At 43.6% G+C, this 22,208-nt stretch overlaps 1 protein-coding gene across 1 annotated transcript in view; it reads left to right on the forward strand.

The window, feature by feature from the left end:
• Nucleotides 1–21,097, forward strand: part of LOC123035792 (Kv channel-interacting protein 1-like) — an 86,812-nt gene extending 65,715 nt beyond the window's left edge. Inside the window, exons 2-8 of the mRNA XM_044454384.1 lie at nt 6,996–7,120; nt 11,776–11,845; nt 12,685–12,755; nt 13,436–13,543; nt 16,800–16,904; nt 17,108–17,170; nt 20,940–21,097. Coding sequence (XP_044310319.1) covers nt 6,996–7,120; nt 11,776–11,845; nt 12,685–12,755; nt 13,436–13,543; nt 16,800–16,904; nt 17,108–17,170; nt 20,940–20,987 — 590 coding nt within the window. The 3' untranslated portion in view covers nt 20,988–21,097. The remainder of the gene's footprint in view (nt 1–6,995; nt 7,121–11,775; nt 11,846–12,684; nt 12,756–13,435; nt 13,544–16,799; nt 16,905–17,107; nt 17,171–20,939) is intronic.
• Nucleotides 21,098–22,208: the final 1,111 nt, after the last annotated feature.

Genomic DNA, 22,208 nt, shown 5'->3' on the forward strand with positions numbered 1-22,208 from the left:
AGGAAACGCATTGTGCTTGGATGAAGCACTAAGGAATAAAAGGAGCTGTACCTGCTCTGCTTCTCCATTGCTCCTATGCCAAAAAATAAAGGAAAGACGGCCTGGAGACCTACCAAAGATAAGGTATTGCAAAACAGAAATGTTGGGAGGAACCAGATAAAATTATGTAGAGTCAATGAATCTTTGATTTGGGAGGGAGAGGATTAAAGAAAAGAAAAGCACAGTGAACTAGTAATGATTAAGCCTCCTAAAGGGAACAAGAAAGGCTTTAACAAGTGTCTCAGGAGAGAAGACAGGCCATATTAAATGAGACACACTTAAGTTTGTGAAATGTCTGAATTGCACACTTATAAAAGATGTAAGTGCCATCATGAAGAGACAAAAGCTTTGATGGTTTAGCAAGTGATAGGAGCCCCGGACATGCTATAAAATGAATAAATTAGCAGATACAACTGATTTACAGGATCGCAGGGTTATTTAGCTCATGTTTGTTCCAAAATAACAATAGTCATTGAACATGACTGAACCTTGTGGCTGAACATAGAAATAAGACAGCAGAGGGCATGGCCGTTTTAAAAATAATCTACGCATATGATGCCCCACCTGCCCGGGTGTGAGCAGACAGCCATGTGCCTGCTTCTCCTCTCTTAAACATCATTGCCAGCTTGGAGTAGGAGAGGCACTACCTTAAAAAGCTTGGATGCACTCGGAAAAGTAATGGGCTCGGTTTGGTTTGTCTGGGAACTATTCCCTCAGGAAAATATTCCCCCTCAGGGATGTGCTTCATGCAGAATTACGGGGTAGGAATTCACAGGAAGATTGTGGGGGAATTGCAACCCCAGGGCCCTTCTGAAGCCAATTCCATTGAGCTCTCTTCTAGCTGACAAGCTAGCTGAATCCACCTAATGAACTGGAGGATGTGGACATGGAGGCGGAGGGAAGACAGGGTGGAGGAAGTGGAGGCTGAAAGCAAGCAAGGCAGACAGCCAGCCAGCCAGACACACAGACAGACAGACAGGACAGAAAGGCAAGACAGGTGGGGCAAGGGCAGCTGAGAACAGGCAGCAACATAAGCACTTGGGGGAAAGCATTCAGGGAGCATCCTCACTCCCCCCACCCCATTCAACAATAAATTTTGAATTGTCAGCATTTAGAGCATCCCTACTTTCAAAAATGGTGCTACCATTTAGTGGGCATTTTTCTGGATGTAAGCCGCAATTGTTTAAGACTATTTGATATTGTCTCTGATGAATGTCCTCTTATCCAGCTGATTGGTGATTTGTTTTTGTTTGGTTTTTTTGTTGGGGGCAGGGAACCTATGCATATTTGAAAACAAAAAGCCCTACAGTGGTGGAACTTTTGTCTGTTTAAGCATGCCTAGTCTTGCACTCCTAAAATAATAAAGATTTCCCTTGGAAGTCGAAGCCCATTTAATCAGGCTTCCTCTCCTCTCCAATTAGAATAGTCCATTAAATACTGCAACCAAGGCTGGTGTTCGATCACCTAGTACAGATTCAAGTCCTTTATGAAAACATCACAAACTTTAGTTTTGTTTATTTCCAGGATAATGCCATTAAGTCAGTGATAGGATATAAAAAGTCCTATCTTAATTTCACACCTGATGAAATCAGCTTGGAGCTCTTGTTGGTATGCAAACTTAATTAGCATAATGGTGGTTGTTGTTGTGTGACAAGTTGTCTCTGACCTGTGGCCACCCTCTAAATGAAAGCCCTCCAAAAGGTCCTGCATGACAGCTCCGTTCAGCTCTTCTAAGTTCGGGGCTGTGGCTTCCTTGATGGATTGGATCCCTCTCCTATTTGGTCTTTCCTTTCATCTTCTGCCTTCGACTTTCCCTAGCATGGCTGCTTATGACAATGATTGCTTAAAAATAACATAGAGTTGCCATTCAGTCCAGGATCCCTTTGGCCCAGTGTTTGCTGTCATTGAACAAATCATCACATGCCCCATCAATGTTTCCTATTTCATCTGGGAAGATAAAATTGACCTGTGCTCCGGTCCCTGTTGCACCACTGCGATCAAGATCTAATTCTAATAAAATCAAAAAAAAAAAAAAAAAGAGAGAGGAAAGTTGTCAAACTTTTTGTTTGCTTGCTTGCTCGCTTGCTTGATGGGTTTTGGTTCTCATTCTAAGTAATAAAATAAAATAAAATAAAATAAAATAAAATAAAATAAAATAAAATAAAAAGATGTTTACATTAGGTAGCTAGCAAACAGCAAGGTAACTTGCTAAAAGAAAAAGCCTGCGTCTTTGCAAAGTGAATAAAAGAACCATCTTTCTGCACAGCAAAGCAATTTTAATGAAAAACTTCAATTTGCTGGCCCCGGGATGTTCTAAAGAATCTGTTCACAAAAGACAAAGGTAAGGATGATGGATTATACTCTAGAATTTCACCAGTCCCTTCTTAATGCAAGAAGTGGATCCAGTATTCATCAGAAGCCCAGCTGTGGTGGCAGAGTGCTGGCTATGCCACTGCCGTACAGATAAGCGGGCAGAGCATCCCAGATGCGCGGAGGAAGGGCTGGAACAGGGCAAAGTTGTGAGTGGGGCCTAGGGAACAGAGGGAAGGAGCACTCTTACACCATATCCTATATCCCCTCAATCCATTGCTACACCTCCTGGGACAGTGCAACTTTACACCAGCTCCAGATTTATTTTTAAAAAGCCTTCCCATTGACTCCAACAGGGGTGGAAAAGATGGGGTGTAGCCACCCCACCACCCACATGGCCACAGTAGAATATGGTGCAGTTCAGTATATGCAACCAAGAGTATACAACTGAACCTCAACTTTCGTAGGTTTAGCTGTTGCAGAGTTGATTATTTGTGAATTTGCCATCAATAATTAAATGGATTTTTTTTTTAGTTTTGTGGCCTACTGAGGAAACTTGCAGATGATGCATGTACATAGGTGTACACATCAACAATGCAGGCTAACACACACACAGAGGGGGGAGGGAGGGAGAGGGAGAAGCCATCCCCTACACATGCAGTCAACAGTATTAAGAGGTAAGGTTTAGGGTGGGGACTAGAGATGTTTGCAATTTTTCCACTTTTGCAGGGGACCTACACCCCTAACCCCCATGGAATTAAGATTTAGTGGGGCTGGAGCTAGTTGCAGCTTTTCACAGGAGTCCTGTGCCTGTGGAGGGCTGATTGTGTAAGCCTCTGCACAATGACCACCATTTTCAACACAACGCAGCCCGGCCTCATATTGCACATGAGATTTGAATGATTTTGAACACTTTTGCAAGGCACTACTAATTAGTTGACCAGATACCAGTGCCTTAACACCAAACTCTATTCCATTCTGACAACTGAGGGTGTCAGAATAGAGCCCTTCAGACAGTTAGCCAGAGAAGGAATACATCCTGCAAAGTAGAAGGGATGGGACTGACTCCCATGTCTCCTGACACCCCTGTTGCCCGATGCAAATCCCATTTGCCTGAATTGTACTGTTCTAACACACTTCCCTGCCACCAACAGGGAGCCATGTACCCCCCAAACGGGGCAGTTGGCCACTCCACCTCCACAGGCATGCCATCCACTGCTTGCCAGTGCGGCGGGCCTGCCTTGTCGGAGCGCACCCTGGAGCGAGCAGAACAAACCGCATCTGCACACGGAGGTTTCCTGCAGTCCCCAGGAGGGAAAGGCCATGTGTCCTCACAGCCACGGAGGGCTGCCCCATTTGCTCTCCTCGCTCACTCAGGTCTGTTCCTGCCCTCAGGCAACGTCAACGGCTGCAGCCTCTCTGCTGTTGTTCCCGGGTCCACCAGCCACTCTGCTCCTGCCCTCCGTCATGTTCCAGGCAGCCTGTTCTGCACCTCCTCCGCTAGTCCGCTGCCCTCAGGTTGCTGGAGAATCCTCTCCATTGCCAGCACTGAAGTGACATTCAGCTGCCAGCTTCGATACATGAAATGGAGGGGCGGCTTGTCCATTGCCTCTGGCAGCCAAACCTCTTGTCTGGCCCCGCTCCTGCTCCCTCATGAGTACCTACATGGCACCCAAAGTCAGGGATGATGTGCTCCTGAGGCTGGCTACTTCTCGCTACCTTTCTTTGTGTCTCCTTTTGTTCTTCACAGGCCATGGTCCCACAGGAAACGTGCTGTCCCCACGCAGCATTTCATGCAGAGCTGGAGGGAACCACAGCTCCTGAGCAGCTGCAGTGAAGAGGATGCGCCTGGCTGCGAGGCCCTGGGCGGCTGACCGTGTGCCTCCAAGAAGGTTCCCACACCCTTGTGCCCTTGCACTCCCCGCTTACTGTCTATTACGTAGTGTCCAAGGCACAGTCCTGCTGAAGAGTGGCTAGTTGACAACACACACATATCCTTGAATTTCACAGTCCTGAATTTGATTAATAAATCAATAATGTTCAACTTTGTGTTGTTTCTTTGTTGTTAGGGCATGATGGGTAGGGAATCCATTTCCCATGCCCTAATATGATCTTATTTCAGCAGGCATCAGGATAGGCCTCCAGGAGGGTAGGCAGAAAGCTTGATGGACACAGGCCAGTGGCCCCTTGCTATCTGCTTGCTCCGATTCTCTGGGCTGAGAGACAGAAGGCTGTCAGGTCACGCAAGCAGGATGGGAGTTCCTCCGAAGCTGTTGGAGGCAATCAGCTGCAGTGGAGTAGAGTGAGGTGGAGGAAAGGGTGGAGAGGAACAATGGGGTGGAGATTAAGATAGAACAGAAGTGGCCTATCTGCCAGTCGGAGAGACCGAAGGACAGGTTGCTCCATGCTTGTACCAGACAGTAGGTCCATGCAGCAGTAAGGAAAGCTGCTGTGCAAGCTTTATGAGCATGCAAATTGTGCCCCTCTCACCTCCCCCCCCCCCCAATTACCAGCATTTCTGGAAGAGTGAGGTTTCAGGGCTGAATTCAACTGGGTGCCTACGCTGATTCTCTTCCTCTCACCAGTTTCATTGTGCAAGGATTCCCCAACCCTTCCAAAGAATCTGAATGAGTCAGAACACTGCTTTCTGGAAGGGGCAGGTCAACAGTACTGACAGTATATCAGCCTTGCCAACCCTTCTTCCAAAAAGGAAGTTTTCCTGTTCATTTTAGAACTTGCCCCACAAAGTGCTAAATCTCCCTTGCATAAATTGTTTAGTTCTGCATGTGCAATTGGTGGGACTCACTGCTTATGCAAGGGAATCGACAGGGTAGAAAGGAATCAGTGGAGCCATAGCACTCTGTTGCAGTCTGCCCAAAGGAGAAGATGATCGGAGAGCAGTGCATGTGGGGCAGTTAAAACTAATTGTTCTCTGGAGAGAATTTACACACGCATTTACCTTGGTGGCAAGAACAGAGAGGTAATTCAATGTATACGTGTTCTTGCTGATGGAAGTGAAAAGAAAGGAACGAAAATCCCTAGATTAGGAGCATTAGGGTTTGGCAATGGTTCCAGTAAGGCAGGGGTTTGAAACTTGTGGTCCTCCAGATGTTTTGTCCTTCCACTCTCATCATCCCTAACATAGCCAATGCTGAGCAATTATGGAGGCATGGGCCAAAACATCTGGAAGGCCACAAGTTGCTCACCCCGCCCTAAAGGAACAGACATACAATGGGGAAGAAAGGCCCCTTTTGAGTGGTCTTCCTCCTCAAAACTCAATCCCAAAGGGAGATCCTCTGTGTCCACAGAATGAAAAGCAACACTTGGCTACATATCGCAGAGCCAAAAAAGGGTGCAATTTATGACTCAGTCAAGGCAATGGTTTAGGAAAGCACCTAAAGTCCTGAGCTACCTGCCTGAGGGAATCCCCTTCTCTCACATCAGCCTGCCCATTCATTGTGATCTATAGAGCAGATCTCAATGCCCTGCTGTCCTATTACCTACACAGGTAACTAAGGGGATTGCCTGGCACCTTTGGAATCCTCCCTCCCCTGCAATGCAACAGGCACCATCCTTAATGATGTTTCAACACCTGCTGAAAAAGCATCTGTTTTGCCAGGCATTTGCTGATTTTAAAACCTAGCTCAGTAATATGCTGCTTGTTGTTGTGATATTTGCGTTATATTGTAAACATTGTTTTAATAAATTTTGTAAACTGCCCTCAGCTTTGATGATGAAAGATGGTATATAAATACTTTAAATAAAAAATACATACAGTGAAATTGCTTCTTGGTCATCATTATCTTAAGAAGTTAGCATTCTGTCTATGTATAAAAATAATGCAACACTTAGTAACACTCAACAGAAGATGAAATGGCCAGCTCTGGGATACAATGGAGTTCTGCTTGTTTTCATGTACCCTTTGCTTTGGTGAAAATAGTGTGTACACTTTCACATCCCATTATTCCTTTCCTGTTTCCTCACTTAAGCCAAAAAAAAAAAAAAAAAAAAGGACGTACAGCTTTAAACAATGATCACTTTATTTTGGCTATTAGTGTCTTCAATCCTTCAAACTCTTTTGTTGCACAACAAAAGGGGGGAAAGTAATTTCCATTCCTGTTCAGTGTAGATATTGTTCTCCTTGATCCTAAACATATTACTTGGAAGTAAGTTCCATTAATTTCAGTGGTACATACTGCCATGTCAATGTGTGTTTGGGATCACAGCTTTTGTGTATTATGTTTAAGCATGTCTGGTCCATGTTATATAGCTACTTTCTGTGAAATTAGGATCATTCTAAAATATTACCTGCATGCTGGGAAATATTTGCAAGTCAGTGTGTCTAAATTTAGGCAAACAGATTTGTTGCTTGAAGCATCTGAAGGAGTTTAGAAATGTCTTCAATCCCAAGAACTGTTTACTTCTTGAAAGCAAATATAAGTTGTAAATATTTAAGAGGAATGTGAGGTATATGTCTATTTCTTAGTTTTAATCTTATTTGTAATGGAACTGCTTTGATATGCATCTACATTTTAGTATCTGCCTTTAATATTGTTTCCAAGATTAACTGGCATTATATTTAACTCTTTCCATCACTTTCAAAGACAAGAATGGGGCCCCAAGTAACATTTTTGTCTTTCTTTTAGACAAAATTGAAGATGAATTGGAAATGACCACAGTATGTTATCGGCCTGAAGGACTGGAACAACTTGAGGCACAAACCAATTTCACAAAGAAGGAACTCCAAGTGCTTTACAGAGGATTCAAAAATGTAAGAATATGACATTGTTGAGGATTGTACTGAAATGGCCATAACTTGAAGAGGACTTTAATAGATATAAACATTGAAAATGCACTAATACCACTCTCTCCAACCTGCTGCCCTTCAGTTGTGTTGGACTACAGCTCCCAGCATCCCCAGGTTTCGTTCTGGTGAAGGAAGGGGCTGGGGTGCAGATTAGAGTCAGCCTGCCCCCACAGCCCCAGCCTTCCCTTCGTCCTGTTCCCTAGTGTGCCCCTTCCCCCGCTTCCAGGTCCAGCTGCGACCACGGGAGGTGCGGGGGGGGGGGCGGGAGGTCAGCCAACACAGTCCATACTGGCTACAAGGTGGTGAGGTGAGTGCTCACTCAGATGAGCTCTCCAAGTCCCAGATCCAAGATTTTAGGATCTCCAAGCTGGGACCCCAAAGAATCGTGTGGCCTTCCAGATCATGTTGGCCTGCTTTGTAAGCCCAGCATAAGATAAGAAGAACCAAATGTGACGGGCCCTAATTAGGGGTATCCACAGGTGTGCCCCTAACCTAACACTTTATTACATGGCAGAAATCTGCTTTAAAAAGCATGTAGGCAAATGAAACCCTGCAGTCTGGCCAAGAATGCAGCACGGGGAATCTCTCAGCATTAATCTTGCTCCCTGCAAAATGCATATTCTGTGTGGGCAGCACCAGGGCCTTCTAACTTCAGGGAAGTCCTGCTTGCCAAAAATATAAATCGGGGGAAAGAAGAAGAGCAAGGGGCAGGCTTTAAATTTCTGTACTTTCCAGTTTCAAAAGGCCTGCAAGAAGTTAGCACTGATCCTAAACCGCATTTTGGAGGTAGGGGGTACTTATCTGTAAGTATAAGTATATTGATAACTGTTAAGTCTAATGCCCCCAGGTAAGACTAACTTTATGTGAAGCTTTTATCTGAGATAAAACACTGTTTTTCATTCTTGGCTACCCTCCAAGCTCCAGCAGACATTTTTACAGTCCTCTCCTGACAGAGTTATCATGTGAATGGTTTGGAAATTGACCTGCCTGGGGTGCGGCTTCCTGTCTGATTTGTGGGGCAGGGGTACTGTTGTCCAGCACTTGTCAATAGTGAACTCCACAAGAGGGACAGCCGTGCACAATCAAAGGCACACATAAAGACGCGGTGCCCTATTTTCTTTCTACGAGTACCTTCCATTTACTCTACAGGGCAAAACAGATGTTGCCTTAGATTCCTATCTAGCTGCTATGGGTTTTCTCGTATATTTAAATTTTTACTGCAATATAAATGCAGGAGGCTCAATACAGAACTTAACCTCCCTGCACTGCTATGCTAAGGCCCCAAGCCTGATTCCTCCAAGGGCTTACTCTAGAGTAAAAATGAGAATGCTACAACTGTTAAAAGGAAGGTCTGCTGTTTGGCCCTTCTTCCTGCTTTTTGACCGAATTGTGCCAAGACTTTCTATCTGAGAGCAGCTCTGAGTTCTGGGATCACCTCTGCAAGACAGAGTGTTGCCTGCCCATCTGGAGTAAGGATCAAACCCCAGGCTTAAGCTGCTGTTTGGTCTCAGCTCACTTTGAACCAATTCAAGGATGAACGGCAAAAGCATGTAATAAAAGGTAACAGCTTCACTGTGCGCAGAGGTTGGCTTTTATTCATATTTTATGTTGCCTTACTTTAAAAATGTCAAGCCAACAGCTAAGCTTTCAGGAACAATCTGGATTATAACCATTCTCCCTGTGATTCTATTTTTCTAAGTGCAGGAAGGGATCTTTCCCTTCCCTATCATACGGGCACATTGAAGTGGTCTATTCCTGAGACTAGTCTTGGAAACTACGTAATGCTATTTATAGGCCACCCAATTATAAAGGCCTGTATTCTGGCACCAAATGAAGTCATTACCAACCAGCAGAATAGATTACCTTCAAGTTAGGAGGAAGCATACTGGTTTCTTTGTGGTGAGTTTCAGTGTAATGCTAATTTTAGTGAATGAAATGGGTATGTGGTCTGCAAAATAAAGAACTAAGAACCCGACCTTGTGGTTTGCTGCTTTCCCTTTGATGTGCACACTTGTTCATTATTCTCATGGGCTACCACTTGGGTTTGCTGCGAAATAAAGAGAGATTGCTAGAGCTGGGAGTGCGAAAAGAACAGTTCTGTGTTGTCCTGTTCATTTGCAACACTCTCATTACTTTCAAAGGTTTTGGGTTTCAAGAAAATGAGAACATGGATAGGCTCAGGTGATCATACACTCAATGGCTTTCCTTTACTCACTGTGATGCAATGAGTTAAGAATATGGTAGAAAAAGAGATGGCAATGATTTATTTATCCACAATGAGCAGACACCAAGGATGGCCCCATTGCATGAGAACGTACTGGCTGGTATAGAAATTGGACTAAGGGGCATACCTGCTTGGCTTCATCAGGAAAGTCAGCTGCATTCAGTTAGTCTGCTAATGAGCCCTCTTGAGCATTCTTGCCTGGGAACAAAACGGTGGCCATTTAGGTGTAAATGAAATGGAACTGGCAGTTCTGTCTGAAAGCAGTCCAGCCACCAGAAGGAAAAATCTAGCTGATCTGTGGCCATTTTGCCTTTTCTGGTATTCAGAGGACCTTGTCCAAAATCTTGCCAGGGATCTCAGTGAACTACGGGAAAGTAATCCACCGGGAGCAGCAAGAATTTCAGTGGTGCAAGGAAGCACACACTACTGCTATAGCAGGACTGGCGGCATATGGAAGGGGCACCGTGGGCCAGACTCACACGGTGACAGGGTGGCAGTGTGCGCATCGGCAGGAGGAAATGCCTCACCGGAAGAGGATACGGATAAAATTACCGTACTCCAATGAACAGTTATAGATGCCACTTCAGAGATCATCGCTAGCATTATTTAACTGGAAAAGCAATACCTAGCAAGGGAGACTATGACCAGGTGACTGCTTTACCAACCCAGTCAGCTGTTGCCAAAGCAAAGCTATAGACTGGGAACTTCACTGCCCAAGGTTTACCTTCTTATGGCCAAAGCAGGTGTCAGCTTTAAAGCTGTACCTTGCAGCTGGGCTTCCTCCACTCCTGGTGTTTAAGTGTGTGTGTGGCAGGGGAACGGGGGTTGCAATCCAGACTCAGCCCTTAGCAGGGGGAGGTAGGGTGCTTCGCAAACTGCACCTTCCTTGTGCTTGATTTGGATCAGTCCCCCCACAGCTGCAATATGAATTTAACTGATTCAAGCCCCTACTTGGAGGAAAATATAACCCCCCCCACCGCCCCCATGCGAGGATTGTGATCCAGATCACCAGCTATTTACTTTCCTAGTTTTGCTGACATAAAGATCCCCTGTGGCTTAATTTACCTGCAGGTCTATGTGCCCAGAAAGCAGAGATTCTTTGGGGGGTGGGGTCAGAGAAGCCTCAAACAACCTGAAAACATGCCATGGGTTGCCTAATCCTCAAAGAGCCCCAGGCGCCTGGGTTCGCACATTGTAAGTCATTGCAAGACAGGTACACAGGGTAATGCAAGGCAGCATCCCATGGGTGACTTAAACCACTGTCTCCTTTGGCCCTCAGGGTGTTAAGTCCCTTAAGTGGACTTATCTGTAGCCTTCAGGCAGAGGACACCTTCATCTAACATCCTGAAATAAAGTAGAATACATAGCCACCCTATGTGGGAAAGGCCCTTTGAGTAAGGCATAGGGGGAACCAGGATTACTAATAAATCACAGAAAATGAGAGCATTAATGAGAACTTGATAAAGCAACTACAGAATATAAATGGTAACATGATAATAGGTCTGTAATTTATTCATTCCAAAGTGGGTCCTGCTGGGAGTTGTAGGTCATTTCTCTGTCTAAACTTCATAGGATTGTGCCCTATATGGGGAAATGGGTCAAATACACTGGGAAATGTTCCAGTGTACAAAGTATCAGGGCATAATTATGATTTTCGCTGCTTTTTTACACACAGAGATATTTTTTCTCTTCTGTCTCCTTTCTGAAGAACATTTGTTGACTCCTGGCTAAGCATACCATTAAGTCCCCCAATAAAATCAAGAGGAACTAATAGTGCTTAACGCCAGTGAGACTGAACTTCTTGTCTACTTGTTCAAAAGCCTCTCTCTCTCCTAGCACCTCAACTTTGTTATTTGTTAATAGGTGGCATCTGGGAGCAAGGATTTACTTTAATTCTCATTTCATTTCATTCACTAATGTCAAAGCACCTTCTGCCCCAAAGACATTTCAATATCTGAGCATAAAATGCTGCTCTTGAACCTATTCCACAGCTATGAGCACTTACAAAAGTATTGTTAACCACAACTGGAATTTTTAAATTGGGGGAGGGTTGTGCTCACATTAGGACTCACTTATCTGGGTTGACATTGGAATCAAGAGAGATTTTTAAAAAAAGAACAAAGGGAAATGGTGATTACAAATATTCAGGTGCTATGGTCAGCCCTGGCACATCCCCTTTTGAAACATGATGGTATGTCCAGGAAAGAGTGCTTGAAACCCCACAAAGAGATTTCCTTCAGTTCTAACGTAGAACCTCTTTAGGGTGCCCTCATCCAGCAGAATTACCATAATATTTTAGAGTTTGGGAATAGGTAGAATTTCCTTTGATTGTATCTGTTACAAAGGTAATATTGCAAATTAAATCTTAACTGTTTTTACACCTTGCTTTTAAAAGGAATGTCCCAGTGGAGCTGTTAATGAAGAAACATTCAAACAGATCTATGCACAGTTCTTCCCACACGGGGGTGAGTGAAGGCCATTTCTTCTATGAGACACAGCTCAAATTGCAGAAGTCACAAGTCAGACAGAATTGTCAGTAATTTTTGTGCAATGCATGTTTACTGAAAGAGAAGGTAGCTTAGCAGACTGTAACCAGCTACTCTTCTGTAGCAGCTTGTTGCCGCCTTTCACTATGAAATGATGCGTGCTAAATGATGCTAAAGGGAACTGATCTCCCTACAGAGTGGCTGGAAAGCAGGGCTGACAGGCACCTCCAAGAAATTAAAGAATGGTTATTTAAACTTAAATTGACTCTATAGGCTTCTAGTTCTCATGTTTCTAAAATTTGTCAGATACGGTTGCAGATATGTAGAGAACTGAGCCTTAGGCACAGGGTGGCAACTGTTTCTAGAAGCCTTTCAGCAGAAAAGTCTGCCCCAGTTAGTTCTGGAAATCCTTGCTTTGAGATCCTTGATTGGCTGTGTAGTCCTCTTTATAACCTGTATGAGAAGAATTGCCCTCCGCCTCATTTGCCTGTAGTGACTGAGACTTTATCCGTGAAATTGAAAGGGCTACAGATGTAGTTGCTGACTGACTGGAATCACTTGAGAAGGAATCGAGCAAAGAGAAAAAAGATGGCCATTGAAGCGGAGCAAGAAGGGAGGACGCTGTGAACAGTAGCAGGAAGCCATGAAAATAAATGGAAGAACGAACAGGCTGGAGGAACTATTAGCATTAAAATCAAATAAATCAATACACTTCTGAATGAAAGAGTGAAATTAGAGAACATTCAGATCAGCTATACATAGGCTTATTTGCATTATTGTAACAGAGCCTTAAAGTACGCTCACTGTGTGTTTTTCAGATGCTAGTATGTACGCTCACTATCTCTTTAACGCATTTGATACAGCACAGAATGGATCCGTGAAGTTTGAGGTAAAGAAATCATAGTTGGTTCTGATTATTTCTGCATCATCTTTCTATTTCTTATTCTAAACCCTGGGCTTTCTATCCCTCTGTGAAGAAAAGTGTTGTAACTCTGGCTGCTTGCAGGACATAGCCAACAGCGATTGATCATATCTGTATCTATAGCTATTTGTACATCTATGTCTATGGTATTGTCTTTCCTACTTTTGATCTCCCCTTGAACTCACTGCCACAGCAGTCTCACTGTGTTTAAAACAGTCTGGGCCATGTGTATCTCTACCCATCTTCAGTGCGCCAATTAAGACATTCTTGGGGATGGTTGATCCCAAGCTCCTTGACAAAACATACAAAATCAACTGCAGCGAACAGTGGCAAATGCACAGCAAAGCCAACTGAGACACATCCGCCGTTTCTGAGAGTCCATGTCAGTGGCTGGCCAGTGGCCTCTGTGCCTGTTAGGTAGACAGCAGAACTCACAAGCTGTCTGGTGGGAAGATTCCCCAGGTCACACTGCAGTGCCCTTCGAATGGAGAAAGGCCTTGCTGGTGGTACAGAGGGGCTTTACTCCCGGTGGGAAAGTGAAGACATGAATCTTAGAATATATATATATTCATCTGCAGGAAGGCTCAGAGAAAGCGTGCTTTCTCCATTAAAATATATTTATATTCTCCCTCCCATCCCTGCAACAGGATTTTGTGACAGCGTTATCCATTCTGTTGAGAGGGACCGTTCATGAAAAGCTACGATGGACGTTTAATCTGTATGACATAAACAAGGATGGCTACATAAACAAGGAGGTGAGCTTGTCTACAATATCAATATCTAATCAAATTAGGAAAAGGGATGGGAGGGGAGGGGAGGTTGGCTCATCTTGTAAAATGTAATTCATGCCTGGCATAGCTGACACAAAACATGTCATGTGAGATTGCTGTGTGCTGCCTATTCAGCTGTTGCTGGCCCTGAGTCAAAGCTACTCGTGTCCCTTTTTAGAGAAGAGATGAACAATGAGCTCTGCTTTTGATAAGAGTTAAGGAAGCGGTAGGTGTGTATATTACGAATGGCCTTTCTAAATGGGAAAGAACACAGTATTTGTTCCTACAAAACACAGACTGAGGCAACACTATTTCCGTGCCAGTACAGAATGATTTGCTCTTTTCCCACTCCTGAAAGGAACTGTAGGGAGCTTTCCTGCAACAACAGAGCAGAGTTTGGCCAGTCCCTCACTTTTGCAAAAATTACAGTTTTGGACTATCGCAGGACAAAGAAACAATAATACAAAGAAAAAGAAATCTCACCAAATGGTAGGGCAATGCTACAAATGACCAGGTACATTTATTTGTTTATTAAGTAAATCCCTCACATAGGTTTGAAGAACAATTAATGATACCATGAAGCTTCCAATCAATATTACCAACTGTCACATCGCACATACGCAATCAGAGTGAAAACATGACCCCTGGTACCCCTAGTCATGTGCTCTGTCATGGGGTACCACTAGAATTCCCCAAGGGCAGGTTCTGTAGCACAGCAAGGAAGGAAGGGCCAGTGGTATAACTGGCCCTTGGCCCTCTCCCCCAAGCCCCAGTGTCAGATGTAGCAACGGCAAAGCTAGGGGCTGCTGAGAGACCTCTGCTATCTATTGACTCAAGATGGCAGTGCAGGCTTCAAACATGCTGGTGCATTTACATTAATGTGTCCTATATAACGAGTAGTAAAAAGCAATGCCTCCTGAGATGCATAGGCCTAGGATCCATTTTGCATGCATATACCTGGAGTTCATGATATTGGTGCGACGATTCCTCCAGACAGACAGATGAATGGACAGGCAGATGGATGGACAGGCAGACACTGTGATGATGATCAGTTTGAGAAGGCTAGAAAAATGCTTTCACTGGAGAGTTACAGCAAGGAGCTGCAACTTTTAGTGGGGAGCTTCTAGCTTCATGGGGTTTTTTTTAATGAAACCATTAAAGCTTCTAAGTGGCACAGATGTAGATGCGAGAGCAAGCCACTAAAATTAAGCCATATGTGCTAATGACTCTCACGCTTATCTCTTTCCTGTATAAACCAATAGGAATGAAGTATTTTAACTTTGGCAAGAGCACATCCTCCATAGGAAACACATTTCTGTAGAACTAAGAAATTTAAGAGGAACAGAGACAAATGGGTGGAAAGTATCTTACAAAACAACAGGAAGTAACATGTGCATTGGGTATGGCTTTCCTGAGGAAAAGCTTTGAAAGAACAAAATGTCTGACTGGGATCCCACCAACCAGTTGCCTTGGAAGAATATGCATACGGGGAACAAGTTCACCACACATTAATGTCCACAGCAATAATGAGTCTCACAGATAAATTCACAATGCATGGAACACCATATGCCAACTTGGCCATTTCAGTCCTTAACGACTCTGCCGTTTTTCATGGCAACAACCTCCTTCAATATGTTCAATAAATTGCACGAACTAATTATCTCCTTTGAGCCACAAGCTGTGCCAGGAAATATTTCCAAAGAACGTGTGTTCTCCTTTGAAACCGAACAGGCTAAGGTTCAGAAAGCCTGCAGCCACATCAAAGGAATCAGATAATTGTGTTGTATTTGATCATTATGGCACAATCCTGTGCATCTTGACGAAGAACTGCATCCCACCGAGTTCAGTCGGACTCACTCCCATATCAGTGGGCACAGAACTGCAGACGGAGATCCAAAGTGCATGTTATCTCTCCACCCTCTTTTGCTTTTGCAGTTCAGTTCCAGCTACTCTTTGACAATCTTTATTTAGTTATTTCAAATATTTCTAGAATAAATATACATACATACATAGGAGGCACAGGGGTCTGAGCCAGATCAGGACCTCTGCACTTCCTCTATCCTGGAGTGGGGCAAAAAGATGGAACTGGCAGCACCTGAATCATTAGCAGTCTCCGGCTGCAGCCAAGAGGGCTGCTTCATTCCCGTACACAAAGCCCGTTCTCTCTACACGAATGCTAGCAGGCCTTCTGTAATGCATGAAAAGCTATTTTCACTATAGCACTGCAAAGAGATTATGCCACTTTGCACAAAGAAACCATTCCAATTCACTTCACTGGATTCCAGTAGGTTCATGGCATGGCCACACAAGCAGCTGCCAGTAAAATGGACAGAGATAATTTTATGGACAAATGTCCAGGCAGAGGGGAAGTAGCTATGTTCACCTCTTAAACCTTGAAGGCTAACACATTTAGTGATGTGTACACTTTTGTGGGACAGTGTTTGATCCAAAGCCTGACAAGGTGGGCTCTACTCCAGGAAACCTGCTGTCATAGTAAATGTTCTGGTTTTAGGGTGCCTGGAGAAACGTCATTGTTTTTGGTGATGTAACCAAGCAAACAACATATTGTTAGTGTTGCTTTAGAAGAGCAACAGATTTCATTAAACACATTTTGCATATTTCACTAACAATATAGCATTAATAAACCATCCTTGTGCTAATTCTTCATCATACATAGGCCTGGAAATAGAATATGCTTGTTAACTTGTGGAACTAAAACGGGGGTTTTGCGGTACTGAAGCAAGCAATTTAACCTGCAGAAGTTAAGTGGCAGACCCTTTTCCTGACAGAGAAACTGCTTCACTATTCTAAAACAAGATCAGTTCACTATTTAAACATTAGGCCCAGCAAAAATCATGCCTGGACACACAACTTTGAAGTCTCAATCATACTCATCAGCTCTGTCTTGCTGGTTGTTCTTGCAGACAGATCGCAGTTGCAAAACATATTTTTCTAGGGTAGATGCTTTGCAGAATGCACAACTGTTAAATTTTGTCATGGGGGAAATCATGAAGTAAATGTGGAATAATACCTGTGTACTATTTCTGTATGCATTCAAATCTAAAGCACAGCAAAGCTGTTCATTTGTGCTGGAAAACCCACAACAGGGATATTGCCACACTAAACTGGTGCATTTTTGTTCTTGGTGAAAGTTAACACTGAGGATTGATCAAACTCCTGTGTGTCATTGCCGCAGCCATAATTGATGTCTCCCTTGTTCTTTTAATTGTCACAATTCCAGGAAATGATGGATATAGTAAAGGCAATTTATGACATGATGGGCAAATATACCTACCCAGTGCTGAAAGAAGATGCACCAAGGCAGCATGTAGAAGTATTTTTCCAGGTAATTTTCTGTTTGTTAGTGTGCTTTTATCCCTGCAGTATTAACTTGTAGCTACTATATTTTCACTTATTTTATATCTGGATAACAAAATCTGTACCTACAAAATAGTAGTTTTATTTGGATGCTATCCATTTAATATTAAGCTAGATTTTACAGAAACATCATACTTGTGGACTCAAAATGTTTGTTTTTCTATTTGACAGAAGATGGATAAAAATAAAGATGGTGTCGTAACTTTGGAGGAGTTTATTGAGTCATGTCAGGAGGTAAGAACAGAATTCCTTCCATAATAAAACCCGTCAAGAGATTATTTCATTCCAGAAAGCTTAGATTTCACTTCATTCAAATGCTGAGAGTTCTGGAACATCAAGTTTCAGTTTGGGTCATTGTGGCTCACCTTCCTCATAACATTCAAGCCTAGTTGCTGGATTTCACCACTGATAGTAAAGAATAGGGAAGACAAGATGCAGAAGTAGCACATGTCATTTAGTGGAACTGCACACAGAGCTGAAATCTGCAGTGATGGGGTTGTCCGTTTGTACATGGAGAAGGGCCTGATGCAGAAGGAATATGTGAAAGAAGTGAGGATGAAGTGGAAATATGCATGGGAAATGGCTTTGGGCCCTGAAAGCTCCCATGCTATGTACCCGGGGATGAATTAGGCTCTTTGTCTGCAGTTGCAAAGACAATTCTCAGGGAGTGCACAGTGGGACTTCCTTCTGTGTCGAAATGCATCCCACTGTGCTCCAGCTATGTGGCCTGCAGCTCCCGCAGGTTTTGCCCCATGGTTTGCCGAGATGCTCCTGGTCGCAGCAAAAACAATTCGGTAGCGTGCAGTAGCACAGTGCTCCTGAACAAGAAACCAACATTCCCACGCAACCTTGGCTTACCGTGGTGTCTCAGCCAGCCTCTGTAAGCACGGCTGTGCCAAAGCTGGTGGAAGACCTACTGCAAGGACCTCCCTCTTTGAATAAGGATGCACTAATTAGACTATGCACTAACCATTCCTGCCTAGTGCTACAGTGCCTGTGTCAAGGGCCCCTTGCATCGCCTGCCCCCTGGCTACTCCTGCTTCCTTAGCAGATTACCCTGTATTTGCATTCACTGGGGCAAAAGCATCACTGCAGTGCACCGTCGCACCTGTTATAGTTACTGCTTTTGGAGATGCCTGGCTTGCAAGGTGGTTAAAAAGCCTCCTTGGCACATTAGCCACCCGCATGTCATGTGGGCCAGTCACTTTGTTTCCTAATACTTATTTATTTATTTATTTATTAAAACATTTTTATACTTCTGTATATAAACGTATGGGGAGAAGTGCAATGAAACAAACAAACCCACATGTATCTCCCTCCAAATGCCTAAGAAATAAGCATAAGATAGAAGTGATGAGCAAACATGCAGATATTCTCTCTATGGAAACTTAACTAGGCTTGTGTAAACTAGTATGACACAGTTTCTATGGCTTTACGTCTGTGAAACTTTTAAAAATAAGTACCTTGTAAGCTCAAGATAAAGGTGGAAATGCAGATCAAAATGAAACCTTAAGAAAGAGCAGAGACAAACTAGACACTTAGAAATTTCATTTGGTGCAATATTGATGGCTCTCCCTTTCTTTAAGGATCTAATCAGATGCTACACACATTTTAGAAGATAGTTTAAAACTGTCCTTCCTTCTCCCAGAGAGCAGAGTGGTATATAGCAGGTATGGGAAACTGAGCAAGCCACAAATAAAAAATGATACAATGGTATATGTGTTGAAGAAGAGGAAGAGGAAGAGGAAGAAGAAGAAGAAAGTATATTTGTTTTTTGCACCAAACAAACATTGGGCTGAGGCAGATATGAAAGGTGGCTAGCTCCACGTCTGCATCGGTGCTCCTACTGATGTCCTTCCTCCCCACACTGCTTTCCGGTGAAGAGGCAGAATGTGCAGCTTTTCTGCTGAGCAGCTGCTTCTCCCTTGTAGTTGGACTCTCAGTGGAACAGTTAATCCAAGACCAGCTCTTTTCTCCATTAACCGTTAGCTTGTGAAATCCGATTTCCTTTATTTTATTTACTGAATAGGGATCCTTGTATCACCAGATTCAGAATTACAATGGCCAGGAATTAATATCAGTTTAGATTTCCTTTCCATTTGGAAAAATATGGCAGAAGATAGAGTAACATTCTTGTTAAAAGAGAAGTCGTCAGTGAGAAAAGTACTTCATGTGAGGAAGGAAATAAGAGCATCAGTTTCTAACTGACTTCTTGTGTATGCTACGGAGATCTCAGCCATCGGTCAAAACTAACTTCCTTTGCAGGCAGTTGTGTTTACTCTGCATCCAGAGTTGTTTATAGCGTATCACAACAGAAGCAGGGTCTCTGATTGTACAGACAGATGGCCAGCGCTATATAGCACTGGGCATGCATCCAGCACTGAGTGGATATATATGCAAAGCTGCAGAAATGCAACCACAATCAGAAACATTTTGTATGCTAATTAGTTTTGGCCGTATAAATTGGTGTGCTTCTGCTTATCTAAACGTGTGTTGATATTATCACGCATTCATCCACATGTGCCCATTATAAGGCCTTGCCTTGCCTGTGTCTCTCAAGCTGGACCATAAGTTGATTTGGGGGGGGTACTGATATGATTATTACATGCAGAAATAGTGTGCTGTATCGGGCATTTTTTCAGGTGTCCCACAGTTTGTCTTTCTCCAGCAATTGTGCATATATCTGGAATGACCGGACACACAAATCATGGCAGAAACATTGTTACTACATAACAAACAGCAACAAACTCAAACAACACAGGCAAAGATGTGAACCCTCATCAGAATTAAACTCCACATAAGAAAATGCGTGGAAGCACAGACAGTTCACATAGGTTAAAGCACAGGTTGTACATTTTAAATGCAGCCCAAGAACAAAAGACTCATTTCCATATAAGGTATCTTGCAGTGTCTCTTTCGACTACCAACCTATTTGAGCACAGTCAAAGGGAAAGTGTAGAAATGGCAGAGAAATGAATGGCAAAGGTGATCTTTTGTTGAAGTAGCTGCACTGCAGGATTCAGTAAGCAATGGGCTTTACCTTTGACTTGGCGTAGTATATATTACGTGAAGTCAATGAGGCAAGAGAACAGCCCTGTACGTAGAATCTCAGTTCAGACAAGAATGTTTCAGAATATCTTGATGAACAGGGGACCGTGTCCATAAAGAAGAAATCACTTTATGGTCTGAGGAAGGAACAGCACCTCAGTCTGTTGTGAGCTCTCTCAGCCATGGAACTAGCGAAAGGGTGTTCAAATAAGAGCTTATTCAGTTCAAAAGAGCTTATTCGGTTTCATGCAGAGATATAGACTGGGAGGTTACCAAAGCATGCATCAAGGAGCTGAGGTCTCTCTCTCTCTCCAGAAAAGCTGGAAATAACATAGAAATATTCTAATGCACCATTCTCTCTCCTGGTAGCCTCCAGATGTTTAAGACATCAATGCCCATCAGTCCTAACCAACAGAGCCAATGCTCAAAGAGGTAATCCAAAACATCTGGAGAAGACCTGGTTAGGAGAAGGCTATCTAAGTGTCTGAAAGGTGCATGCATAATGGGGCCTAACATACAATCAGTCTTCCTGACAGCGGCCAGGCAGTTTGTATAAGCAGAGCATTTTCACAGAAGTAGTCACATGAAAGGACCAGTTGACACTCAAGGTTTTGTGCAAATTTGGGAATTTGCTTACTCCTGTGATCCACTGCATAAACCAGACTTATTGAACTTGTTGTTCTCCAGATGTTGCAGATTTCTGCACCCAACTAGTAGGGCCAATTGTCAGGAATGCAAAGAGTTATAAACAAACAAATCTGAATGGTGCCTTGCTAGGGAAGGCTAGCATATGCAAAGAGGCTGAGGGATGCCATGTTAGCCAAGTCAAAATTGCCTTCAGCTGTATTATAGACCTTGTAAAACTGATCACATCCATCTCCAGTACTCCAGCTTTGGCAGAACCATTTGGGTTCACAACATAAATATATGTGGTGTATTTCCTTGTTATTTCCAGGATGACAATATCATGAGATCCTTACAGCTTTTTGAAAATGTCATGTAACAGCGCCTGAAGAGCAACATAGGAATGTGAGACTTTATATGTAATAAGACCCTGAAGAAAATGAGTCAAGATTTTTCTCTCCAGCACCCTTTTTGATGAAAGCTTTTTACTACTTGGACCTACTCAGCGTGCAAGGATTTTGTATGCCATCGCAAACTGAGCTGTGTCTCTGGATGCAACAAACTCAGCGTCGCCTCCCAGGCTAGAATTTATTTGGAAGCATGCTAATAAAACCTGACCAGAGAGACCTGCTGCTTAAAGTTTTATGAATTATTGAAGTTAAAATGATTAAAACAATATTCCGCATCCTGTTGCTAATCACAAAATTACTGCTGCTTTTGCTCTAGCAAGCTGGATTGCATATGGTAGCACAGCATCAGTGGCTTGCTTAACCATCTATTGTGAGCAGAAACTCCTTTTGTATCATCATGAGACAAAACCGTGTGCTAATGTTTTGCTTTGATGGCAAGAAATATGCTAGAAAAGGCTGTGCTGGTTTTGCATACTGACATATATTGGATATGGTAAATGGAGGGATTAATTTAGGACCCAGTCAGGAAATTGTGCAACAAATACAGGGCTGTGCCAATTTCCTTGCACAGATTCCAGGCATTTTCCTTCTAGGAAGTGTTCCGTGTTCGGCGATCTTGCATTTTCCTGGCACATGAAGAGCAGTGAATGGCTACTGGAAGAACACATGCATTTCCCATACTAGCAAAGGCCATTGCAATCTAGAGGACTTTGGGGGTTTTGCTGTAGGTCGTGACTGTTGATTAGCATGTATGATCTCAGTCGCAAGGAGTGATGCAACTCCATTCCCAGCATACACACAGCCCATCTGTGACTCTAACCAACTGACTAGCACCCGGTCTGCAAAAGGGGAACTGGAAGTAACACTTTCCAGGGAAAGGCTTCCTTAAGCCTCTAGTCACTTTTACCACCATCTATGCCACAGCAGTGCTCCATATACAGAGCGGTGGGCTTCCTGATGCTGTTGGACTACAGTTCCCACCATCCTTCTCCATTGGCTGCACTGGCTAGTGCTGATGGAGCTTGCCACATCTGAGGGGCCGCAGGCTGTCTGCTCCTGCTTCAGATGGGCTTGCTGCTGTGGGGAGAGTGAGTTTAGTGGGTGTATTCGGCCACATGTTCCCCAAGACTAGTACATGCCACCTTCTTAGAGTTCCTCCTGAAGGCTTGGGTGCACCCCTTTCTCTGCTA

This window comes from Varanus komodoensis, unplaced genomic scaffold, assembly GCF_004798865.1.
Source record: "Varanus komodoensis strain SLA01 unplaced genomic scaffold, ASM479886v1 scaffold7_3, whole genome shotgun sequence".
In the NCBI taxonomy this organism is placed as follows: Eukaryota; Metazoa; Chordata; class Lepidosauria; order Squamata; family Varanidae; genus Varanus; species Varanus komodoensis.